The 18,990-nt window shown below is 40.6% G+C and overlaps 1 protein-coding gene across 2 annotated transcripts in view; it reads right to left on the reverse strand.

Moving 5' to 3' along the window:
- Window positions 1-18,990, reverse strand: part of TMEM245 (transmembrane protein 245) — a 93,878-nt gene that overhangs the window by 13,366 nt on the left and 61,522 nt on the right. For both annotated transcript variants that reach the window (XM_047768113.1, XM_047768112.1), the window contains 2 exons: window positions 4,774-4,874; window positions 3,338-3,512 (listed from right to left, as the gene is read on the reverse strand). In XM_047768113.1, the coding sequence (XP_047624069.1) occupies window positions 3,338-3,512; window positions 4,774-4,874 (276 nt within the window). The remainder of the gene's footprint in view (window positions 1-3,337; window positions 3,513-4,773; window positions 4,875-18,990) is intronic.

Genomic DNA, 18,990 nt, shown 5'->3' on the forward strand with positions numbered 1-18,990 from the left:
TTTTACCTAACACTTCAAAGTCAAAATTACTCCTTAATCCATGGGCTACAGAATGGATGTTGTGTTATAGGCATGAAAACAAGAGGAATCATTGTACATCTCCATCAGAGAGCTTGGATGACCAAGTACACTGTCAATGAGCAGTAATATTTTGAAAGAATCTTTTCTTTCCTGAGCAGTAGGTCTCAAGAATGGGTTTAAAATATTCAGTAAACCATGCTGTAAACAAATGTGTGTCATCCAGGTTTTCAGCAGAGGCAGAGTATTTAGCTTAATTCTTAAGAGCCCAAAGATTTTAGAACAGTAAGTGAGCACTGGCTTCAATTTAAAGTTACTAGCTGCCTTAGCCCCTAGAATTTGAATCAACCTGTCCTTTCAAGGTTTGAAGCCAGGCACTGCAAGTCCTAGATGGCACCTTTTGCCTTTCCTAAACAAAAAGGCTGTTTTTGTCGACACTGGAAACCTATTTAATGTAGCCGCTTTCACTATTTTCCTAGCTAGATCTTCTGGCTAACTTGCTGCAGCTTCTACACCAGCACTTGCTGCTTCACCTTGCACTTTTACGTTCTCGAGATGGCTTTTTCCCTTAAACGTTATGAACAAAACTCTGCTAGCTTCAAACTTCTGCTGTTTCCTCACCTCTCTCAGCCTTCAGAGGATTGAAAAGAGTTAGGGTCTTGCTCCGGAATAGGCTTTGGCTTAAGGGAATATTGTGGTTGCTTTGATCTTCCATCCACACCACCAAAACCTTCTCCTTATCAGCAAAAAGGCTATTCTGCCTTCTTATCATTGGTGTGTTAGCTGGTATATAGTACTTTTCACTTCCTTCAAGAACTTTTCCTTTGCATTCACAACTTGGCTAACTGTTTAGCTCAACAGGCCTAGCTTCAAGCCTACCTCAGATTTCAACATGCCTTCTTCATTAAGCTTAATCGTTTCTTCCTTTTGATTTAAGATGAGAGATGTGGGACTCTCCCTTTTATTTCAACACTTAGATGCCACTCAAGGTTATTAACTGGGCTTATTTCAATACTGTTGTGTCTCAGGGAATAGGGAGACCCAAGGAGAGGGAGAGAGAGAGAGAGAGACGGCTGGTTGATGGAGCAGTCAGAACACACACTACATTTATCAATTATATTTGCCATCTTATATGGGTGTAGTTCATAGTACCCCGGAACAATTACAATAGTAACATCAAAGAACACTGATCATAGACCACTATAACAAATATAATAATAAAAAAGTTTGAACTGTTTTGAGAATTACCAAAATGTGACAGAGACACAAACTGAGCAAATGCTGTTGGAAAAATGGCATCAACACACGGCTGTCACAAACCTTCAATTTGTTTAAAAAATAATAATAACAAAATAAAAAACCAAAGCAAAATGCAGTATCTGTAAAGCACAATACAGTGAAGTGAGGGAGATTGGCCCTGTAGATTAGAGTAGCACAGCATATGATAATGCTAACATATCACCCTGACATAAGAGGGAATAAAAAATGCCTTGTTTCTAGTTTTTATTTTTTTGTCTTTTTGCCTTTTCTAGGGCCGCTACTGCAGCATATGGAGATTCCCAGGCTAGGGGTCTAATCGGAGCTGTAGTCACCGGCCTACACCAGAGCCACAGCAACTTGGGATCCAAGCCGAGTCTGCCACCTACACCACAGCTCATGGCAAAGCCAGATCCTTAACCCACTGAGCGAGGCCAGGGATCGAACCTGAAACCTCATGACTCCTAGTTGGATTCATTAACCACTGAGCCACGACAGGAACTCCTGTTTCTAGTTTTTAAACACAGATGATGAGAACAATTTCGTGAAGACCAAGTAACTAAATACCTTGGAAGGATATCCTATACTGTATTAAAATTCAGTACCACTTACGGTGAGCCAGTCTTCAGGAAACCAATACAGTACATTTGTAATGTACCTGTCTTCCTCCTTCCAAAAAAGAGTTTAGGGCAGTCTTCCAAGTTATGCTGTGTAAGTAAGCATTTTTCCTAAATAATATCTTTGAGGAAAAAAATTATCGAAAATGCTTAAAGCTTAAAAAAAAAAAGTATGGGAGGTTTTAAATATAAGCTTAATTTATTAAAAATTTAAATAAAGCCATTTATGTAAAATCTTTAGTTTCCTAATGATGTTGGTTAAATAAGCTGTTATTTCAATATTAAGATAAAACTATATGTAAGTCTTAAAGTCTAGCTAAAAATCTTGACATAAGGTTACAGCAAAGTTTAAAGAAATGAAAACACTTAGCTGTAAATCCTGTAACTACTATTTACTGTTTAAACTTCAATTGTTAAATGTTAGGCACACTCTAAAGTTTTCTTTTTATCTTCAAATTTTAGGCATACAAGGTCCCCTAAGGTTTGCTTATGGAGTTCTTTTTGCTCTAGAACTCTGGAACTTTTGAGTAGTTCTGTATCATTTATTTTCTACTTTAACTTGCTACAGAGAAAACAAGGTGCCATACTTCAAATTAACTGAAGGGTCCTTTTCCTGTAAATTTAGATCCTGCCTACCCTTATTGTAATGAGTTCCACTTAAAGAAAATTTCACACATTAACTATTACGATAGTCCCAGCAGGCCATATTCTGAATTTGAATAGCTGAATAAAATTCAATATTTGGTCACATCCTAAGTTCTAATAAGCAACATTAATCTGGATATGTGTGTAAATAAAAATCAGCTTGATTTATTGAATATGATTTCTAAAAGAGCCATCAAAACCTACCAAAACAGACAGATATTTATTATATTATATGGTTCGAGTTTGGCTTCTCCTTTAAATTTAACCTGTACTCATCACAGGACTGTCCTGGTGGCCTACAGCTTAACCTGTAGCCATCATAGAACCGTATTATGATATCTTAAGTAAGAAAGCACTGCTTGCTGGATAGAAACTTGATGAGATTTCATTTTATGAGGAAATCCTCAGACATACAACTTAATAATGTCTTTCTCCAAAAGCAAAGGCATTCTGAAAATGACTACCATCTTGTTACTATACGTATAGTAATACTTTTCTCTTAGGTTAAATGGCACTAAACCTAAGGATTCTTTCAACTTTTGTTTTAACCCACGGCCTCATATATTGTAAATAATACTTATGACAAAATAGCACACCTTGCAAACAATATTAATTATAAGTTAAACTCTGATTAAATCTGTGGGATCAGAAAGATCACTTCACTGAAAAATCTTACCACCTGTCCTTTCCCCCCAGGCCCCCAAAAAAGGGGAAAAAAAAAAACCCTTTTAAAAAAAAAGACCACAGAAATTCCTAGATATGATTCACTACCAACCTCGGAAGTTCTGTGGAATACTTACCCTGATATATCAGAATAGATGGCAGTATCTACAAAGTATGTTGGCAAGAGATGAAAAACCAACAGTAAGATGGCTTTGCACCCTAAGCCTTGAGTAAGCCACAGGTCTAGAACTGCAGGTACTGCTGCCCAATATGTGCCCAGAAATGGCACTGCTCCAAGGATTGCCGCTAAAGCTAATAAAGGATTAAAAGAAGAAAAGCAACTTAACATCATCATCAAAGCAATAAAACAACAGCAGAATCCAAGCACTAGCTCCAAGTACTTAAAATTTTCCACCAAAACAAGTTAAACAAATACAAACTCAAAGATTAGGGGAATAATATGCCCAGTTTAACTGAATTTGCTAGCTGAATGAGGCACAAGATCTTAAAACTGGATAATGAAAAATCTTTCTAAAGTGTGTGTCTACTTCATAATCTGTTCTTTCTTTTTTTTCTTTTTATGGCCACACCTGTGGAAGTTCCCGGTCCAGGGGTCAAATCGGACCTGCAGCTGCCAGCTACAGCAACACTAGATCAGAGCCACATCCGGGACCCATGCAGCAACATGGGATACCCACCCCACTGAAAGAGGCCAGGGATCGAACACACAACCTCAGGGACACTAATGTTGGGTTCTTAGCCTGCTGAGCCAAAATAGGAATTCCATGTTCTTAGGCAACAGAATTTCAGTGTCTTGCAGTTATTATTCTGAATCAGTGGTTAGTTACTACATATACAGTTGGCCTCTGTATCCTTGAATGTGGAACCTACAGATACAAAGGACCAAAGAACTTAAGTATTCACAGATTTTGGTATCTGTGGGGGTTCTGGAACCATTCTCTCAGGGAACCAAAGGATGACTAAAGAGTCCTAAAATATAACTATAGCCTTTACTGGTCAAAAATTTGTACTGAGTTCAGCAGTTCCCTTGGCAGTGGGTTAAGGATCTGGTGTTGCCATAGCTATAGCATAAGTTGCAGCTGCGGCTCTGATTCAATCCCTGGCCCAAGAACTTCCATATGCCATAGGTGTGGCCAGTTTAAAAAAAAAAAAAAAAATTGTACTGAGTCCAAAGCCACATCAGAAATTTGGTTTTTAAATTTCAGATAAGAATATCCATTTTCCACCTTATTTATTTCTAATAAAAATGAAATATTATTATAAAAACAAAAATAACCCTGTTAGTTGAAGGATCTTTCTTCCCACTCACCCCTTCCCAGAACAGTAGGTTTAATTAACAAATACTGATGCAGTGCTTCCTATGTGCTGGGTATTGTTTTAGCTACTGGGGATACAGCAAGAAACAAACATTACCAATCATATTTCTGCTCCTAACCTGGACTAGATTAGATCGCAAAATTCAGTATTTTAAATTTGAGGAAGATGACAATCTATTGAAAAGGCTTAATATTCCTTAAAAGGAGGACAGCAAAAGTTATGATACAGTTGTTACCTGATGGTATAAAGACAATATTGATGCCAAATATAGTATGAGTCAGCCAGGTGTACAATCCATAGAAGCCAGCCATTTTGAGGGAAGCATCAAACACCCCTCTAGAATGTCCAAAGGAAAAAAAGGAAAGAACATAAATATAGCAACACATTGTTATTCAGGAAAAAAAAAATCAGTTTTTCTAGGTTCTGGTGATTTTATTCCAAATCTAATAATAGCTTCAATTTTCCAATGGCCTGAGAATGTTGTTTTCATTTTATAAACATAAAACTCTTACACTGAAAGCTTCAAACAGATCTGCTAAAAGGTTCTTTAAATTTCTCTGATGAAGGATAATTGAAACAAAACTCCTTCAAATACCCTATTGACTGAAATAACCCATTAATTCTTCACTTCTGAAGTAGATTGTTCACCCGCCACCAAAATAAATAGAAAAGTAAGTGTGAATATCACATTTCTGAGGATGTAGTTAAATTCTGAGACACCCAGGCTGTGGCCAGTCCTCCTTTTTGGGAAGAGCAAGTGAAGGATAATATAACAGTCTTTCTTTTTTCTTTTCTTCTTTTTTTTTTTGCTTTTTAGGGCTGCACTTGCAGCATATGGAGGTTCCCAGGATAGGGGTCTAATGGGAGCTACAGATGCCAGCCTACGCCACAGCCACAGCCACAGCCACGCCAGATCCAAGCCGCGTCTGCGACCTACACCACAGCTCATGGCAACGCCGGATCCTTAACCCACGGAAAGAGTCCAGGGATTGAACCCGCAACCTCATGGTTCCTAGTCGGATTCATTAACCACTGAGCCATGACGGGAATTCCTAACAGTTCTTCTCTTGTTCACAAAATGTTCCCATGTCTCTTCAATCAGGCAACTAAAACTACAAAGTTCGTTCTACAAATGTTATCAAAGTATGCAGGTCACTGGGAGAGAATTTACAAAAAACAAACAAAAACAAAACAAAACTTACAAACTACAAAGTAAAATCAGAGAGGAAAATACAAGCAGGGTAAAAACAGACACACATATTCAGTGATTAATAGAGATGAAGCGCAGGAAAATCTCAGGTGCTTCATGTTTGCTTCAGTTGGAAGATTAAGGCGGCACTGTGTAAGGAAGAGAAATAAGGAACTGCTCGGAGAAAACACAAAGGCAGCAAACCTTAAGTTATCCCAAGATATCACAAAATTACAAAAACCAGGAATCTGCAGGGTGCATAGGAGACACATTCACATACTCAGGAGGGAAGGAAAAGCTGTCTGTAATTGAAAAAGCAGAAACGGTGGCAGCAAAAGTGATACTGTACACAAAAAAGGACCACACTTTTCCAAAGCATCCCACGGAGGCGTACAATGAGCGCAAAGTCAAACTCTGGCACCTACTAATTCAGCCATTTCATAGGGTTCTGGGGCATGGATTTGGTGACAAAGTGGCTCCCCAAATCGTGAAACCTTGCCATACTGACCAGAAGCTTTCACTCAAGAACATTTTAAAGATGCCATATGACCTCTGACAATAACGACACAGACTAAAGAGGTATCAAAAAGACAAGACAGAAGAAGACAGACAGCCCACAGGAAATATAAAAGATCTGAACAGTAACTGAACAGAAGACATGAAAGAAAAAGAGAACATAACAGATTCAGTTTTTAAATCTGAGAGAGAAAGAATGGCAGTGTCTCAAAGTCACCAGGAACCACAGAGTGGGAGAAGACATGGAGGAAAAGGGAGTTTAGTTTGGACAATGTTCTGTCAAAAAAGGATGATAAAATACCCTGGAGGTAGCTGGAAATAAGAGATAAGGCTTAATAGAGAACTTGAGACAAGAGATTGGAGATGCACCCAAAAAGACTAATCATAGGAAAGGGTAAGATATCCCTCGCTGCAAACCTAAAAAAAATGGGCCAATGAGCTATGTCTGCATGAGGCACCTAAGGACAAAGACACAGCAGCCAAAGAGATAATGAAATCACTTCTCTACTAGGAAGAATCACTAGAGGATACTATTCCCAGAGATCAAGGGAGAAAGAAGCTTTTGAGAATGAGGTAATAACAATATCAAATATCATGAAGGGATTAATGAGAACAAAGGCTAAGAAAAAAAGTACAGAATCGGACTAGAACGGGGAGGGGGCCTGGTGAGAAAAGATATACGTGTGATACTTTGATATACCTTATGGTATTTAAAAATTTTTAAGTCAAAAACAAGTTAACATCCAAGTGCAATGGAACTATCACAACTGAATCACCCTCTAGGTGGCAAGTAAGCAAAGCCCAATTAAAAAAAGAATCACTTGTAGGAAAACAGTCTCCCTTTCTTCTACCGCTGGGAATACTGGCTGTTGGTAATACTCTCAGTAAGGCAACTTTTAAGTAGTTTTGTGCATTCTAAATGCACTATCTATTGTTTGCAGTAACTGCACATTTTCATGCACCCCAATGAGGGAAGACAGGACAATATATTCCCCTCACACTTATTACAATCAGGCACACAGCTTTACAAAAAAACAGAGGAAATACCTAATAATTTACTAAGAACTTTTTAACTCCTCAAATTCCTAGCCATTTTTTCTCTTCTTTTTTTTCTGTATTCAGTTTTACTCAATTGTAACTTACAAACAAAAAATAAAACTCACTAACTTTAAGTGTATATAATTCAGCAAATTTTGACAAATGCATACAGTTGCACAACTACTACTAGAATCAAAATATAGAACACTTCTATCCTGCCAAAAAGTTTCCTCATGCCCTTTTATAGTGAATCCCTCCCGGAACCTGGTCTCTGACAGCCACTAGATAGGCTTTCCGTTACTACACTGCCTTTTTTAGAAATTCTTATTAACGGAATCATATGCTTGCTACATACCTTTCTTAAAAAACTATGGTAAAATATACATAAAATGAAACTTACCATTTAACTTTTTTTTTTTTTTTTTTGCTTTTTAGGGCCACACCCACAGCATATGGAAGTTCCCAGGCTAGGGGTCAAATAGGAGCTACAGCTGCCAGTCTATGCCAGTCACAGCAATGCCAAATCTGAGCCATGTCTGCGACCTACCCCACAGCCCATGGCGACGTCAGATCCTTAACCCACTGAGCAAGGCCAGGGATCAAACCCATACCCTCATGGATCCTAGTTGGGTTCCTTAACCACTCAGCCATGAAGGAAACTCACCGTTTAACCATTTTTAAGTGGACAGTTCAATAGTCAAGCACATTCCCACTGTCATTATGTAGCTTTTTGTGTTTAGTTTCTTTTACCTACTATAATGCTTTTGAGGTTCATCACTGCTGAGTAGTATCCCATTATAGGGATATTATCAATTTGTTTATCCATTCACCAGTTGATGGGTATTTGGGCTGTTTCCAGTTTGGGGCTATTGTGTAAAATACTACTATGAACATTTAAGCACAAGTTTTGGATATATGCTTTCACTGCTTTGCAGTAAATACTTTGGAGTGAAGATACTGGGTCATATGGTACCTGTCTAACTTTTTAAGAAACATTAGCAATTGTTTTTCTCTCTCCATTCAGAGAACACCTACAGTCCACGGACATGCAGCCAGAAGTTACCACCTGCTGCATCACACACCACATCTCCTCAAGGTACAAGGCTTAACTTCACACTTGAGGTATTATGTGGGTGGATGCTGGCAGAAAGAGCAATTCAACTCCTGGCACATAGTAGGTGCTCAATAAACAGTAGCTTCTACTGGTATTACTGTTATCAGATTTCCTGAGATCAGTATACTTGATTAGCACTCAGAGGAGCTTGATGATGATAAAGACTCTAGAAGTTTGTGCCTCAGAGCTTAGTGTATCAGAGTTGAGAAGGTAAGGTCAAGAGAAACTACCACTTGCTGAGGACCCAGATGTCAGTCTGAAAAACGGCCCCACAATAATGTCTGCATCCTAATGCTGTGAATATGTTAACTTACATGGCAAAAGAGGCCCTGCAGATGTGATTAATGCTGAGATGGGGAGGTTATCCTGGACTACTTACACTGGGAGGCCCAATGTAATCACGAAAGTCTTTATAAGAGGGAGGAGGTGCTAATATTAGAGAATGTGATGGTTAACCAAATTGAATATACTAAAAACCACTGAATTGTACACTTTATGGTGAATTTTATGCATGTGAACTGTATATCTCAAAAAAAAAAACAAAAAAAAAACTTAGAAAAAGAGAAAGGCAGGCGAGTCTGAGTAGGGGAAGGAGACATGAGGCTAGAAGTAGAGTTTCAGAGAGAGGAGTTCCCATCATAGCGCAGTGGTTAACAAATCCAACTAGGAACCGTGAGGTTGCGGGTTCTATCCCTGACCTTGCTCAGTGGGTTAAGGATCCGGCGTCGCCATGAGCTGTGGTGTAGGTCGCACACGCGGCTTGGATCCCACATTGCTGTGGCTCTGGCGTAGGCCAGCGGCTACAGCTCCAATTAGGCCCCTAGCCTGGGAACTTCCACATGCCGTGGGAGCAGCCCTAGAAAAGGCAAAAAGACCAAAAAGAAAAAAGGTTCAGAGAGAAAGAGAGATTTGAAGATGCAATGCTGGTGGCACTGAAGACAGAGGAAGGGACCATAAGCTGAAGAATGTGGGCAGTCTCTAGAAGCTGGGACGACAAGAAAATGTACTCTCCCCTAAAGCCTCCAGAAAAAATGCAGTCCTACTGATACCTTGATTTTAAGATTTCCAACCGGCAGAGCTGTAAAGTAAAAAGTCTGTGTTGTTTAAGCCACTAAGTTCATGGTAATTTGTTATGCAGCAATAGTAAACTTATACAACCCATCATCTGCCAAGCACTGTGTTACTTGCTTTGCATATGTTATTTCATTGATTTCCTTTTGCGTCTCCTCATCCATGCAGAAAAGAAACTCCTGGTCAGAACCCAGGTTAAGTCTGTTAAACTCTAAGTACAGTATGTTTTTTTGAAAAATGAGAAGAAAAAAAAAAGATCAAAATGAAGGTGATATGAATGAACCTGAGCTACCCATAGTTGAAAGGCAAGAAAACCCTTCTGGAAATTGCTGGAGCTATCTATGCTTCCTGGTACACTGACTCCCAATCCAGGAACTCAGCTCACTCAAGGCCAAGATGTTGGGTGAGTATCATTTCTGGTGTCCAGATTTCTGTTACAAATTACTAAGAAATTCTCATGCAGGTCAGTCACGTACTTAACAGCTTTCAAAGTCAAGAGACCACCCAAAAGAAGCTTGGGCTATATTACAGCTGCATCTGGTCCTGGACAGGGCCTTGATTCGATCATGGTTATCCTAGCTGACCACTTCCAAGAGGAGATTGGAGCTCAGTATATCCACTGCAACAAACTGGGGTCTTATACAATTACAGTGAAGTGCTCTGAAAAACAGAGGAAGAACATGAGGACAGTGGGCAGTGTGGGGTGAGAAATGAGACAAGCCACGTATGTGCTCAGAGTGTGTGTATAGAACCTATGGGTCCCACTCTGGCCTTCAATGAGCTGGGTGTGTGGACTGGGAGTTAGTTCTCCAGAGTGACCTGGTACAGAGAGCCAACAATTTTGAGGGTTGTTCTTGCCTCCTCACCTGGAATAACTCAAGCCCTCATTATGTTGACTTTTTTTTTTTTTTAACTGAAGCACCCTTCCAGTTTTACAGATTTACTTGATATCTCACCAAAGGTCTCTTTTCTGGACGAATGAGGGTTCCTAACAGAGAATCAATGAAATAACATATGCAAATCACATAATTTGGTGCTGGCACACAGTGACTACTCAGCACGTTAGGGTAGAGGATGGACTAAAAGGAAGGAGACTGGAGGCCAAAGGCCTAGTAGTTAGGAGACTCAGAAACTAAAGGAGTAGCAGTGAGGAGGGAAACAAGAAAATGCAATAAATGAAAGAGAAATGTTAAGGAAGGAGAAATAAAAGCATATGGATTTGGTAGAAATAACAGGACATTGGGAGTCACAAAACCTGAAATAGTTCTGGCTTTGTCACCAGCGGCTTTGGAATTCCAGTCTGTCACTTATTTGCAACCTGATCTTGAACACCATGAAATGTTTCTCAGTCTCGCCCTCAATTGTAAAATAGTGATAATGGCATTCACCTCATAGTGTTATTATGAAGATTAATAATGCAATTAGGGAGTTCCTCTGTGGCTCAGCAGGTTAAGGACCTGGCGTTGTTACTGCTGTAGCATGGGTTGTTGCTGTGCTAAGGGTTTGATCCCTGGCCCCAAAACTTCCATAGGCCACAGGAACAGCCAAAAAGAAAAACAACAGTAACAATAATGCAATTAAAGTGCTAGGCTTGGAGAGTTCCCATCGTGGCACAGGAGAAACCAATCCCATTGGGAACCATGGGGTTGCAGGTTTGACCCCTGGCCTTGCTCAGTAGGTTAAGGATCCAACGTTGCCATGAGCTGTGGTGTAGGTCGCAAATGCATCTTGGATATGGTGTTGCTGTGGCTCTGGCATAGGCTGGCAGCTGTAGCTCCGATTACACCCCTAGCCTCGGATGCGGCCCTAAAAATCAGAAAACAAAAACAAAAACAAAAATGCTAGTCTTGGAGTTCCTGTTGTGGTTCAGCGATAATGAACCTGACTAGTATCCATAAGGATGTGGCTCTGATCCCTGGCCTCACTCAGTGTATTAGAGATCTGGCATTACTGTGAGCTGTCGTGTAGGTCACGTATGCAGCTTGGATCTCACGTTGCTGTGGCTGTGGTGCAGGCCAGCAGCTATAGCGCCAATTAGACCCCTAGCCTGGGACATTCCATATGCTATGGGTGGGGGCCCTTAAAACAAAATAAAATAAAATAATAAAATGCTAGGCTTAGTGCTTGCTGCACAATAATCACTTAGGTTGGTGTTATTATAATTGTATCATTACAAATTAGTATTGCAGTAAGGCTAAAAATAATGCACACAGTACATTTCCCTTTTCTCCCTCAGTTCTGGGGAATATAATTTGCTTTGTGCCAAAGTAGGACAGGGTATGGCAATGCTAAGAGTGCAAGTAACATGTCACAAAGTGTTGTGTTATTTTAAATTGAAGGTACTGATTAAGCTGTATGAGCAATAAAATCCCCAAATCTGACTATATAATCACTTACCTCTCAGGTAATTCGAGATTGCTAGGAATAAGTCACTCTCACGATGAAATAAAACTCTTTCTAGCACATAACTAATGTCATGGAGAACAGATCCATTACCAGAAATCAAGTTTAATCAGTGTAAGAATATTCCTTACAATCAGACCAATGAAAGATCATTCTCTCATTTCAGTCACTCATTGATATCAGCCCACTGATCAACATTTTCTGGATACTTAGATTCAGTGAGCATTATTCCTGTCTTGCTATCAAAGAAAGACATTACAATACACTTCATCAAATTCCTTGCGAAAATCACAAAAGCTCTGACTTGAGCCATTTTCTAAGGGTGGATGTGCATGACCTGCGCTGGGTGCCACCAGAAATTACCCTTCCCTTTATAAGGGATCACAGCCCTATGATCCAGCACCTATTGTAGAAATTTACAGACAACCTGTACCAAGGTCACCATCTGGCATGCATATAACATAGTTTTCCTCCACTCTCCACTGCAATCCTCTCCTCTCAGTGGAAGACTATTTGCCTGTGCTGCCTTCTAGGACCTCTCTTTCCAGTGACTCTTTAAAGGTGATTGACTGGTTCTCTAACTCCATCTCCAGGCCTTTGCAGCACTCAGCAATGGAAGAGAATCAAATCCAGGAGACTCAGGAGGAGCTTCTCTTCCCCCTGTCTTGGTAGCTCAGTCAGTCTGGCTCTCAGTGGATGCCACCAGCAGAGCCCCTGGGTTGACAGCTTCCCAGTTCTAACAGGTCCTCACTGAGAGACCTTCCACTGCCAGAATCCCACAGACATTCCCCTGTCCCATGCCACATGTGACGGGGAGGAGTCCCCTCTTCTGGAAGGCAGGCCATAGGGCATCCCATCTGGTTACGTCTCGCCTAAGCATACCTGTCTGTGAAAAGAGTTCCAAGTTCATACACAATCAGCTTTTCGTCCAGGTTTTTCCCTAATAAGCACTTGCATAATGATTCCTTAGGGCACTTAAAGGTGTGAGTGGCCAAGCTTCCTTTACAGAACTATGTACCTAACTCCTAGAGGCTTGAATTGAGTGCAAATGACTCATTAGGATTGTAACTGTTAACCAGCTCTCTGTCTTTATAAATGCTAAGATGAAACTTACTTTTTTCAAAAGTTTTCTATTTTTTTTTTGTCTTTTGTCTTTTTTGTTGTTGTTGTTGTTGTTGCTATTTCTTGGGCCGCTCCCGAGGCATATGGAGGTTCCCAGGCTAGGGGTTGAATCGGAGCTGTAGCCACCGGCCTACGCCAGAGCCACAGCAACTCGGGATCCGAGCCGTGTCTGCAACCTACACCACAGCTCACGGCAACGCCGGATCGTTAACCCACTGAGCAAGGGCAGGGACCGAACCCGCAACCTCATGGTTCCTAGTCGGATTCGTTAACCACTGCGCCACGACAGGAACTCCTTTGTTACTTTTTTTTTAATTTTGTGGTCTTTTATTTTAGGGCCACATTCGTGGCCTACGAAGGTTCCCAGGCTAGGGGTCAAATCTGAGCTGTAGCCGATGGCCTACTTACGCCACAGCAATGCCATGTTACTCATGTTACTTTTCTAAACTGAGTGAGAGAGAACCAGCCAGACCACTCAGGATTTGATAAGATGACCTGCTTTAATGGAGTGAGATTTGAAGCAAGGAGGAAGGTGGAGAGAATGAAAAACCAGTCAAAAAGGTCTGTGCAGGAGTTCCCTTCATGGCTCAGCAGTAACGAATCCGACTAATATCCATGAGGACGAAGGTTTGATCCCTGGCTTGGCTCAGCGGGTTACGGATCTGGCATTGCCATGAGCTGTGAAGTAGGTCACAAATGTGGTTTGGCTCGAGTTGCTGTGACTGTGACAGGCTGGCAGCTACAGCTCCAATGGAGACCCCTAGCCTGGGAACCTCCATATGCCACACTTAAGGCCCTAAAAAGACAAATAAATAAATTAATAAAAAGAAATGAAAGAAACTCTGTTCCCTCAGGTATGTAGGGCCCTAGACTACTCACAAGTAGGAAGCACAATCTAAGGAAAGAGGAAAGAAAAAAAAGCAGAGAAAAAGCCTACAACCAAATTCTGCCCACTCCCAACATTTCGTTACACCGGTTCCACCCACTTTTCTTTCTAAAGGTCAGATAGGAAGACATTAGACTATCATTCCCCTAGGGGACAACACGATTATCTACTGACACAGAACAGCAGCAGTCTGCCCTCTGTGTGACACGCTGTACCTCAAGTAGAAGGTAAGCCAGGGCAGAGGGCAGCCATCTCCAGAGACACAGCATATAAAATAAAATCGGGAAAAGGATCCGCCAGCTCCCTTCATTACTACTACCTAAGCTCTCTCTAGAAGCTACAGCTCCCTCCCTTTCCCGATTCACCAGCCACCCCAGAGACCCTGCCCCACAGTGAAATGTGCAGAAACCTAGTTGACACTGGGTTTCCCGTTCCAGAGGGGAATGGTCACCACGTGCACACAGACCTATATGCTGCTGAGGGGCTCAGGAGGAGCTGCTTCCACGGAAGCCTTCCGTCCCCGCTGGAAATAACAGTGAGTCACACACACAAGCATACATGACAGTAGCATCACATCAAATCATGGGGAGTCCTTGGCAGTAGTTTTATATAATTAATAATGGATTTCTGTCTTTGACAATGTCTACGTTCATGGATACATACTCTAGTGCTAACTAAAAAAATCACCAAGAGGTTGTTTCAGTTACATAGGCAACAGCAAACATGTATATCTCAACACTAGTTCTATTATAAGCCTATTAAAATGAATTTAACAATTTTTAAAGCACCACAACAAGAAACTAAATACAAGGCAAAGTTTTTAAAGGTCATTTCCCTTGAAAACTTGAGGCAAAAGTTTAGACCGATCTTTAATCAAGTAGGTGAAAAAGGCATTATATTTAATGACTTAGTTATTTCTGAATAACTCTAGCTAATTTTCCCAAATATGCTTAAGAGATTATGCCTGTCTAGTCCAGTGGTGAGAAGGATCTCTTCAAATAAATGAAAATATATTTTCTTATACCTTTAAACTCTTTCTTGTACATTTTAATTTAAACAAAACTTTTATATACTTAAATCCACAAGAATTTCTTTCCAATGAATATTTAATTTGCTCAAAGTAAAACCTGGTAATACTGATTCACTAAATAATCGATGTTGATTTACTTTTTTTTTTTAAACCATCATTTTATTTATTTATTATTTATGGTTTTTTGTCTTTTTGCCTTTTCTAGGGCCGCTTCCCGTGGCATATGGAGGTTCCCAGGCTAGGGGTCGAATCGGAGCCTTAGCCCCCGGCCTACGCCAGAGCCACAGCAACGCGGGATCCGAGCCGCGTCTGCGACCCACACCACAGCTCACGGCAACGCCGGATCGTTAACCCACTGAGCAAGGGCAGGCATCAAACCTGCAACCTCATGGTTCCTAGTCAGATTTGTTAACCACTGCGCCACAACGGCAACTCCTGATTTACTTTTTTAAACTTAAATACTTTTAATTCTGCAAAACTGGGGGGTAGTGATGGGAAGCAAGTTCATTTTCCACATGAAAATCTCAGGGTACATACTCCCATCTAATTCACCAGGACTCCCTCCGGCCCTGAAAAGCTGTAATCCCACAAGCAAGAGCCATACCCGTGTGCATGCACTCATGTGAAAATATCACACACACTAAATTGCACTGAGGCCGTGACAACATGCAACTTAGTAATGTGCAATATCTCCACCAGAGCAAGCAGGATGGAGCATCGGGGAAGAAGGGTGTGATGCAAACATTCAGGACACAACATGCTCTAAGTGGAGGAAAATGGTTTGGAAGTAAGGGATGCATGCCACTAACTCAAAAAATCATGAAATGAAAACCCAGTCACAAATGTATTCAATTTAGAAGAATACTTATTCAGAGTGGAGAAAAATAACTAAGGTTCAGGATTCAATGAGACAGTGATTATCAAGCAGCCACATACTTCAGAAGGCAAAGCTTGAAAAACAAAGACATTTTTCCTTTTTATTGTCACTCCCACAGCTTATGGATGTTCCAGGGCCAGGGAACAAATCCAAACTGCAGCAACTGCAACGCCAGATCCTTTAACCCACTGCACTGGGCAGAAGGCGGAACCTGCATCTCCACTGCAACCTGAACCGCTGCAGTCGGATTCTTAACCCATTGTGCCACAGCAGGAATTCCCCAAGACACTTTCACTGTCTGGACATGCAGTTAACTCCCAATTTCAATTCCACTTTTAACTTATTACTGGATCGTATAAAATGTATTTAATAATTCCCACTTATCTGCAACATTGATGGCAACTAAGACTGAGGCCTATAAAACCTGCTATCACTGATAATTTATAGACTAACCTACACTCTCAGGACATTATAATTGTATATTCATAATCATTTGCATAGTATTTTTCCTCTTAAAATCTTTTTCCATGAAGAAACATATTCTATCTTGAATGCAATCCTAAGAATGAAAACCTTGTCAGGAGCTTGTAAAACCAGAACTCGCTATTTATCTTACGTGTATGAGAAAGTATTTCAGAGGCATCTATGTAATCAAACTGTGTATTCTAAATCTTGAATTTGACCCAATAAAGAAATAAAAAGCACTCAGACTGCAAAAGATCATCCTGAATTACAATTTATAACTTATATAACTTGATACAGTGGTAGTTAGAAAAATGGCCCAGACTATAACAAGCTATCTTGTCTGTCATATTTTTCAGATTCACAAAAATCTACCAACTTTGAAAATGATTAGGATTACATTTATGGTACTCAGGGTTGTTAAATTTTGTTCCATATTAAAAATAAAATAAAATGAGTCACTTTTGTATGAGTAGATTTTGGAACCAAGACATGGGCTACTGTTACAGCACATCTGTTACAATCCCAAGAAGATAAGGCAAATGTAACCTGTAAAAAGACATATATTTCCTCATGTCTCTGTAGAGGACTGCTTTCTCTCTAATCTCAAATTCCCTCCTAAACCAAAGATCTAAATTTGTAGCTGCCAGGCTCATACATCCATTTGAAAAGTCTTAACAATACCACAAATTTAATTCATCATCTTCTGCCACAACCAGCTCCTCCTGTTAGAAAGCATCACGGTATACCAGATGGATGAGAGCTCTCAATCAGCTGGACCAAGGTGCCAATCACAGCTCAGCATACCAACTCCAAGCAACCAGGACATTAAAGAATACTGTTTAAAACAAAGGAGGCAACATCTTCGGTATGAAAAAAAGATGACTTGATGACACATAGTGGGAGAATGGCTGGCAGTGCTAATAAAGGTTACTTCAGGAAAATGAAGTATCTTTCTTAAAGTTCTTTATGGATAAGGCAGATATTTTACTGGAAAACTTGGCTTAAGCCACAACGGCTTGAGGGTTACAGCAGCCTTTGATATGATTGATTCAATAGCTTTAGCCTTTTAGGAGGAGAGAAAGTTATTTTTCCTTGGTGGTAAAGCATATGCATAAACGTTTCTGAGTCAGACAGATGTCACTTAGATAATCTATTGCTAGATTAATAAAGATGATAATTAAAGGTCAAACAGGCTTGAAGAGGATGCTAACTAAAGCAAGTAACTTTCCTGAGGATAATTTCACTCTAAAAGCTGTTAATTAGTTAATAAACTCCCAAACTTGGAATCTTTACATGAATGGTCCCATGTGGATACCTTAGAAACTGGCTAACAGCTTTTTGATTCTACTTGCTGTCCAATAAAGGCTAGTAGGACAAACGAAGAAAACCCAGGAAAGTTTCCAGGGAAATATATTTTAGGTTCATGCATGCTATTTGAATGTAACCCAAGGTCTTCCAAAGATCAAAGTGGCATCTCCACCAGTTGTTACATGAACATGATGAAAAAATAAGTCAAGAACCGTCAGAATTATCCAGTCAAATCAAGATTTCTGTCAAAGACTAGTTCCAAGTAATTATCATTTTGGCCTCCCTGCAGCATATGGAGTTCCCAGGCCAGGGATCAGATCCGAGCTAGAGTTTTGACCTAAGCCACAGTTGTGGCAATGCCAGATCCTTAACCCACTTGTGCCAGGGATCGAACCTGCGTCCCAGTGCTCCTAAGATGCTGCCAAATCCCGTTGCACCACAGCAGGAACTCTGAATTTTCTTAAAAGTATGTGGAAAGAGAAATGCCAGCTGAGAAGAGAAGCTCTTCTTCAAGAGAAGCTTTAGACCACCTAACAACTTATTAGAAAAAGGAGCTGTAATGGAAAACATGAGGATTTAATTTGAGTTGCTATTCATAAGAAATAAAAATGCAGTAGTCTCATTAATGAGTTAAGAGCAATGAGGGACAGAGGCTGGGAAGGGAGCTGGGACAGGGCTTCAAAATGCCTCTCCCTACCTAAAATGATGAAGAGGAAAAAGAAAAGAGGGCCAGTGAGTTGAAAAGATCCTATGAAGAATAAAAGTTGCAGAATCATCTCATTCAGAAATCAAGCCTGTAATACATGGATACCAAAAGACATGATGGAAATTTCTGGTCAAAACCTGCAATGCACACAGACCCTGTGACTTGGAAGAAACCAAAAATTTTGCATTCCTGGTATCCAAACTACTCCCTGCAGAGGGCATAGCCCGCTGCAGAAGGAGGAGAAGAAACAGGAAGACCACCCACTCTCCTTCCTGGGCAATGCTAGAATTCCTGAGAATGCATGGAAGGTTCTGAGAGAAGGTGAGGTATATGTGTGGTTGAGGAGGGGATTCCCCTGAGCAAAGCACACGATGATCAGGAGCGGGAGAAAGAGCCTGGGGATGGAAAGCTGATGGGGACAGGCCATCAGACCTTTGTACATCACAGACTTGGGAGTAGGATCCTGAAACTATTTTGAATTTTTTTCTTATCAATATTTGCACTGCTCACATGAAACTCTCAAAGAAAAAAAAAAAAAAAAGGAGTTCCTATTGTGGCGTAGCAGAAACGAATCCAACTAGGAACCATGAGGTTGTGGGTTCAATCCCTGGGCTTGCTTAGTGGGTTAAGGATCCAGCGCTGTTGTGAGCTGTGGGGTAGGTCACAGACACGGCTTGGTTTTGGAGTTGCTGTGGCTGTGGCGTAAGCCAGCAGCTATAGCTCTGAT

This window comes from Phacochoerus africanus, chromosome 2, assembly GCF_016906955.1.
Source record: "Phacochoerus africanus isolate WHEZ1 chromosome 2, ROS_Pafr_v1, whole genome shotgun sequence".
In the NCBI taxonomy this organism is placed as follows: domain Eukaryota; kingdom Metazoa; phylum Chordata; class Mammalia; order Artiodactyla; family Suidae; genus Phacochoerus; species Phacochoerus africanus.